The sequence below is a fragment of the Portunus trituberculatus genome, chromosome 2, assembly GCF_017591435.1.
Source record: "Portunus trituberculatus isolate SZX2019 chromosome 2, ASM1759143v1, whole genome shotgun sequence".
NCBI lineage: Eukaryota > Metazoa > Arthropoda > Malacostraca > Decapoda > Portunidae > Portunus > Portunus trituberculatus.
The window spans coordinates 5489634-5497133 of NC_059256.1; the positions used below are offsets into that span (position 1 = coordinate 5489634).

The window sequence follows — 7500 nt, forward strand, 5'->3', positions numbered from 1 at the left end:
AGAAAAATGAACGAATACCAGTAAATATCTATGGACTGAGATGCCAAAATGAACTAAAACACTGTGGATTTCAGAAAGGATCGTTCACACTTCAAGATTATCATTAAATTTCTGTCTCTCGGAAATAATGTTAGTTTTTGTTATCCTAGTGAAGAGAGAGAGAGAGAGAGAGAGAGAGAGAGAGAGAGAGAGAGAGAGAGAGAGAGAGAGAGAGAGAGAGAGAGAGAGAGAGAGAGAGAGAGAGAGAGAGAGAGAGAGAGAGAGAGAGAGAGAGAGAGAGAGAGAGAGAGAGAGAGTGTTCACAACTGGTGCCAGTGGTAGGATAAGGAGAAATAATGGCTACACACACACACACACACACACACACACGCACGCACCTCTCTCTCTCTCTCTCTCTCTCTCTATCTCAAAACACACCAAAACACCCAAAAAACCCAAAAACAACCCAAAACACAAAAACACCCAAAAAATCCCAAAACACCCAAAACACCCAAAACACACAAAACACCCAAAACACCACAAAACACCAAAACACACAAAACACCTGAAAACACACAAAAACACCCTGAAAACCCAAAACACCCCAAAACACCTCAAAACACCCAAAACACAAAACACCAAAACACACACACAAAAACACCCAAAACACCCAAAACACACACACACACAAAACACATCAAACACCCAAAACACCCTAAACACCCCAAACCACAAAACACCCAAAAAACACCTCAAAACACCCCAAAACCACACCAAAACACCCCACAAACCCCGCGAAAGGCTCTCATCACGTGTTTCTGTATTAATTCTTCATCCAGGTGAATCAACAAGGCAGCCACAATGAGGCCTCTTCTTCTCGCACCCCAAAACACCAAAAACACAAAAACACCCAAAAAACACCAAAAACACACAATAAACACCCAAAACACACAAAACACACAAACACACCAAAACACACAAAACACCTGAAAACACACCCAAACCACCCCAAAACACCCAAAACACACAAAACACACACAAAACACACAAAACACCAAAACACCCAAAACACACAAAACACACAAAACCACATCAAACACACCAAACATCCCAAAACACCTCAAAACACCCAAAACACCTCAAAACACCCAAACCACACCAAAACACCCCACAAACCCCGCGAAAGGCTCTCATAACGTGTTTCTGTCTTAATTCTTCATCCAGGTGAATCAACAAGGCAGCCACAATGAGGCTCTTCTTTGCACCTGAAAACACCAAAAACACCAAAACACCAAAAACACCAAAACACACAATAAACACAAAACACACAAAACCCCAAACACAAAAAACACACACACAAAACACACAAACACACAAAAACACACACAACACACACACAAAAACACAAAAACACACAAAACACCAAAACACACAAAAACACAAAACACACAAAACACAAACACCCCAAAACACCCAAAACACACAAAACACAAAAACACACACAAAAACACCAAAACACCTGAAAACACACAAACCACACCAAAACACACAAAACACCCAAAACACACAAAACACACAAAACACAAAACACCCAAAAACACCACAAAAACACACAAAACACCCAAAAAACACCTCAATACACCCCAAAACCACACCAAAACCCCCCACAAACCCCGCGAAAGGCTCTCATCACGTGTTTCTGTATTAATTCTTCATGCAGGTGAATCAACAAGGCAGCCACAATGAGGCCTCTTCTTTTTGCAGCGCTGATGGTGGTGACAACAGCTTCCATGGTGAGCTCCTCTTAACTAGTGCCTGTCTAACAAACCCGTGTGTTTTTCCCGCATTGTTTGGGGATTTTAAGGGTGTTTTAATAGGTTCTAGGGATGTTATTGGGGTTTTTTAAGGGTGTTTTAAAAGGTTCTAGGGATGTTTTTGGGGTTTTTAAGGGTGTTTTAAAGGTTCTAGGGACTATTTGGGGGTTTTAAGCGTGTTTTAAAAGGTTCTAAGGATGTTATTGGGGTTTTTAAGGGTGTTTTAAAGGTTCTAGTAACATTATTTGGTGTTTTAAAGGTTCTAAGGATGTTTTTGGGGTTTTTTAAGGGTGTTTTAAAGGTTCTAGTAACATTATTTGGTGTTTTAAAGGTTCTAGGGATGTTTTTGGGGTTTTTTAAGGGTGTTTTTAAAGGTTTTAGGGATGTTATAGGATTTTTTAAGGGTGTTTTTAAGGTTCTAGTAACATTATTTGGTGTTTTTAAGGTTCTAGGGATGTTATTGGGGTTTTAAGGGTGTTTTTTAAGGTTCTAGGGATGTTTTTGGGGTTTTAAGGGTGTTTTTAAAGGTTTTAGGGATGTTATTGGGGTTTTTTAAGGGTGTTTTAAAGGTTCTAGTAACATTATTTGGTGTTTTAAAGGTTCTAGTAACATTATTTGGTGTTTTAAAGGTTCTAGTAACATTATTTGGTGTTTTAAAGGTTCTAAGAATGTTATTGGGATTTTTTAAGGGTGTTTTTAAAGGTTCTAGGGGTTTTTGGGATTTTAAGGGTGTTTTAAAAAGTTTTAGGGATGTTTTTGGGGGTTTTTAAGGGTGTTTTAAAGGTTCTAGTAACATTATTTGGTGTTTTTAAGGTTCTAAGGATGTTTTTGGGGTTTTTAAGGGTGTTTTTAAGGTTCTAAGGATGTTATTGGGGTTTTAAGGGTGTTTTAAGGTTCTAGTAACATTATTTGGTGTTTTAAAGGTTCTAAGGATGTTTTTGGGGTTTTTAAGGGTGTTTTAAAAGGTTCTAGGGATGTTTTTGGGGTTTTTAAGGGTGTTTTTAAGGTTCTAGGGATGTTATGTGGATTTTTAAGGGTGTTTTTAAGGTTCTAGTGACAGGTTAATGAGTTTTTTTTAAGTATTTGGGGTTTTTAAGGGTGTTTTTAAGGTTCTAGTGACAGATTAACAAGATTCTGGATGTTTTTAAGGTTCTAGTGGCAGATTAACGAGTTATATTTAAAGTATTTTGTTTTTTTTAGGGTGTTTTAAAGGTTCTAAGGATGTTATTTGGGGTTTTAAGGGTGTTTTTAAAGGTTTTAGGGATGTTTTTGGGGATTTTAAAGGGTGTTTTAAAGGTTCTAGTGACTATTTGGGGTTTTAAGGGTGTTTTTAAGGTTCTAAGGATGTTATTGTGATTTTTAAGTGTGTTTTAAGGTTCTAGTGACTATTTTTGTATTTATATTTAACTACCATTAGCAATATCTTTTCTTATCTCTCTCTCTCTGTCTCCTTGTGTGTGTGTGTGTGTGTGTGTGTGTGTGTGTCTACTTCAGTGTCTATCCGTGTGTCTGTCTCTCTTATCCCACAGCTGTCACCATTTGTTGAATTTTTAATCTTGTCCTGTCTCCGTCTCTATCTCTGCTGTGTGTGTGTGTGTGTGTGTGTGTGTGTGTGTGTGTGTGTGTGTGTGTGTGTGACCATTATTTCTTTTAATACTACAGCTGTCACCACCTATAAACCTTCCCTCTCCCTCTCTCTCTGTGTGTGTGTGTGTGTGTGTGTGACCATAATTTCTTCTCAATCCTACAGCTGCCACCAATCATGAACTTGCAACTTGGGGACGTTCAGAATGCAGACAGCACCATTGAAACAAAAGACACAGAGACAACTATAGACGCCACGGACTTCACAACAGACAACTCCACAGCTTCTGAAGACTTTACAGAATTTGATAATTCGACAGATTCTTCAAGTAAGTGTCTGTGTCACCTGACCTAACCTAACCCCTTCAGTACTGGGACACATTTTTACTACGAGTTTTGTGTACCATTAGACCATTTTATTGACATTAGCAAGGGTTAATGGCCACAGTCTTCACTATTTTAACCCCTTCAGTACTGGGACACATTTTTACTACGAGTTTTGTGTACCATTAGACCATTTTATTGACATTAGCAAGGGTTAATGGCCACAGTCTTCACTATTTTAACCCCTTCAGTACTGGGACACATTTTTACTACGAGTTTTGTGTACCATTAGACCATTTTATTGACATTAGCAAGGGTGTATGGAGGGCACAAGATTAATGGCCACAGTCTTCACCATTTTAACCCCTTCAGTACTGGGACACATTTTTACTACGAGTTTTGTGTACCATTAGACCATTTTATTGACATTAGCAAGGGTGTATGGAGGGCACAAGATTAATGGCCACAGTCTTCACTATTTTAACCCCTTCAGTACTGGGACACATTTTTACTACGAGTTTTGTGCACCATTAGACCATTTTATTGACATTAGCAAGGGTGTATGGAGGGCACAAGATTAATGGCCACAGTCTTCACCATTTTAACCCCCACATGAGTTTGTGAAGCTGTGGAAAGTCACCAAATAGTCACCACAGGAATAGGGAAACACGTCACGCTACTGAAGAGGGTCAAGGCAACCTGACCTCGCCTAAGATAGTGTGACCTTGCCGTATTGTGACCTTAGCGAAGTAGGTGAAAATTTTAAGCATATTTTTGGCGTGTTTTCCAGATTCCACTGACTTTACAACTGTACCTGTCGAGACCACAACACCTGACGGAGGCGACGAAGGTGAGAGTCATTTATTTATTTATTTATTTATTTTAATGACACAAAAAAAAAAAGGAAAAAAAAAATGAGAATATATATAAAGAATTAATTTTTATTTATATTTTATTTTGCAATTTGTCTGTCTGTCTGTCTGTCTGTCAACCACCACCACCACCACCACCACGAACTCACGTCTCTGTCCTACACCACCACCACTACTCTCTCTCTCTCTCTCTCTCTCTTTCCTCCTCCCCACTCTCACACCCACCCTCTCTCTCTCTCCCAACTCTCACCCACCTCTCTCTCTCTCTATCTCACTTCTCTACCCCTCTCTCACTCCCACCCTCTCTCCTGACCCCCTCCCTCTCTCTCCCCCCCCAGGATTGAGTGACGGCGCCATTGCTGGAATTGTGATAGGCTCTCTAGCTGGGGTAGGCCTAATTGCAGGGGGTGTCTACTTCATGAAGAAAAAAGATATGCTATGCTTTGGGTAGACGTGATCTGACTCCATCTGACGTCAATTGACCTGACCTCGTGTGACTGGAGTGGTGTTTGATCCTATTTCTCTCTCTCTCTCTCTCTCTCTCTCTCTGTTTTATTTTTTCTCTTTCTTTCTTTTTAAAATTTTGATGTTTTGATTGGATTTTCTCTCTCTCTCTCTCTCTCTCTCTCTCTCTCTCTCTCTCTCTCTCTCTCTCTCTCTCTCCTAATTAAATTCGATAAAAAAAAAAGATAGAGAAAATTTGTTTATTATTATTATTATTATTATTGAGAGAAAAAAATAATTAAATTGACAGAAGAAGAAGAAGAAGAAGAAGAAGAAGAAGAAGAAGAAGAAGAAAAATAACAATAATAATAACAATAAGCAAAAAAAGATCACATTTAATTTACATCAACAACCAAAATGTACAGTGTGTGTGTGTGTGTGTGTGTGTGTGTGTGTGTGTGTGTGTGTGTGTGTGTGTGTCTAAACATAATCATAGTTCTCTTATTTTGCCTCTAAATGAACCAGCAGTGTGTGTGTGTGTGTGTGTGTGTGTGTGTGTGTGTGTGTGTGTGTGTGTAGAGGCACATTATCATTTTGTTTAATTTATTTGTGTTTGTTACAATAAATTAATGTTAGATTCACCTTAACCTTACCTAACCTAACCTAACCTAACCTAACCTAACCTAACCTAACCTTTTCCTAACCTAACCTAACCTTACCTAACCTTTTCCTAACCTAACCTAACCTTACCTAACCTTTTCCTAACCTAACCTAACCTTACCTAACCTTTTCCTAACCTAACCTAACCTTATCTAACCTAACCTAACCTAACCTAACCTTTCCTAACATTTCCTAACCTTACCTAACCTAACCTTTCCTAACCTTACCTAACCTAACCTAACCTAACCTTACCTAACCTAACCTAACCTAACCTAACCTTACCTAACCTTTTCCTAACCTAACCTTACCTAACCTAACCTAACCTAACCTAACCTAAATTAATCCTTCTTCTCTGTCAACTACTACCACCACTACTACTACTACTACTACTACTACTACTACTACTACTACTGCTATTATAACATACTAATATACCCTTAAAAAAGTAATAGATGATGACTAAATGCTAATTAATAGATACTAATTGCAATAAATACAGCAATAATAGACATTTTTTTTCATTTACCCTTCAAAAAACGCAATATTTAACACAAATTTACCTAGTATTTGTACCACCTGAACCTCTCTCACGATCCCCTTACAAACTGCTATTCAGAAACGCTTTGATCTCTCTCCATGGCTATTTCCAAAGGTTCCAGTTGAAGGTCATCGCGTTTTTAAGGGTGTTGTATTGTGCCTTGTATTTGTACCACCTGAACCTCTCTCACGATCCCCTTACAAACTCCTATTCAGAAACGCTTTGATCTCTCTCGATGGCTATTTCCAAAAGGTTTCAGTTGAAGACCATCGCGTTTTTAAGAGTGTTGTATTGTGCCTTTGTACCACCTGAACCTCTCTCATGATTCCTTTACAAACACTAATGGCACCAATCGCTATCTGTGTAGTTTCCATTGTTCGCCAGCTGGTTTAATTGACAAGTTGGTCCTGCCTATCGCGCCGAACTATCGCTCTTGTGGAAGGCCTATTAAAAAAATATATATACAGATATTCATGCCTACATACCTCATAATATAAACGTTTGGTTATTTATCTATGTGTCTGATTGAAAATGACATAAAAATATGCAAATATATGTTCCTAATGGTGCAAAGTATGGATGTACCAGTGTCCCATCAAAATATTTCTTGTAAGTCTAATAGTACATATATACCTTATCACAAAATTGTCAGAGTTTCTGCTTAGGATAATGGTCCACTCAAAAAGCGTAATAGCATTTATAAAAACAACAATTTTCTGAGTGTGTGCCGAAATAACCTTGCCAACATTACCGAAACCGAATTTTCCTAACTGAATCACAACAAGCGAACTTTATATGTCTTGATCTCAGGTTCAAAATATGCGATAGCCTATTAATCTCAAGGACAGAAATAAAATGCAAGGAAAGACAAAGACATTGCCTGAAGACACAAAATATTCCGTGTCAAGTCTGCAAGAAAGTTTTTATATGTCTTTTTGATCTCAGAAAGTTCCTCAGAGTTGGCTTTGTCCATTTTCTAAGTTCATCCTCACTAATATCCATAGTGGTTGTGTAGTGAGTGTGGCGATGGCTCTTAACACGCTACATTTATTTACGTTTCCATAGAACAATCTCGGTGTATGTTAGACAATATCCTCCATACTGTTAATTTCCTAAGACTATTAATTGTTGTGATTTTCCGTATGAACATAATTCACATTAATTTTTATGGAAAGAAAAAGGCATTAAACTACACTTTACCTATTAATGATCTTTTCTATATTGTAAAGAAGAGCGTTCGACATATATATAAACATTTCCACTTTTTTTAGCTAATATGCCACAA

General features: G+C 38.0%; 1 protein-coding gene across 1 annotated transcript in view; it reads left to right on the forward strand.

Annotated features, from left to right (window-relative positions):
* The window catches only part of LOC123503541 (carcinoembryonic antigen-related cell adhesion molecule 1-like), a 5728-nt gene extending 521 nt beyond the window's left edge, over positions 1-5207 (forward strand). Inside the window, exons 2-5 of the mRNA XM_045253394.1 lie at positions 1700-1772; positions 3544-3706; positions 4492-4551; positions 4912-5207. Of these exons, the coding sequence (XP_045109329.1) occupies positions 1722-1772; positions 3544-3706; positions 4492-4551; positions 4912-5024 (387 nt within the window). The 5' untranslated portion in view covers positions 1700-1721 and the 3' untranslated portion in view covers positions 5025-5207. The remainder of the gene's footprint in view (positions 1-1699; positions 1773-3543; positions 3707-4491; positions 4552-4911) is intronic.
* Positions 5208-7500: the final 2293 nt, after the last annotated feature.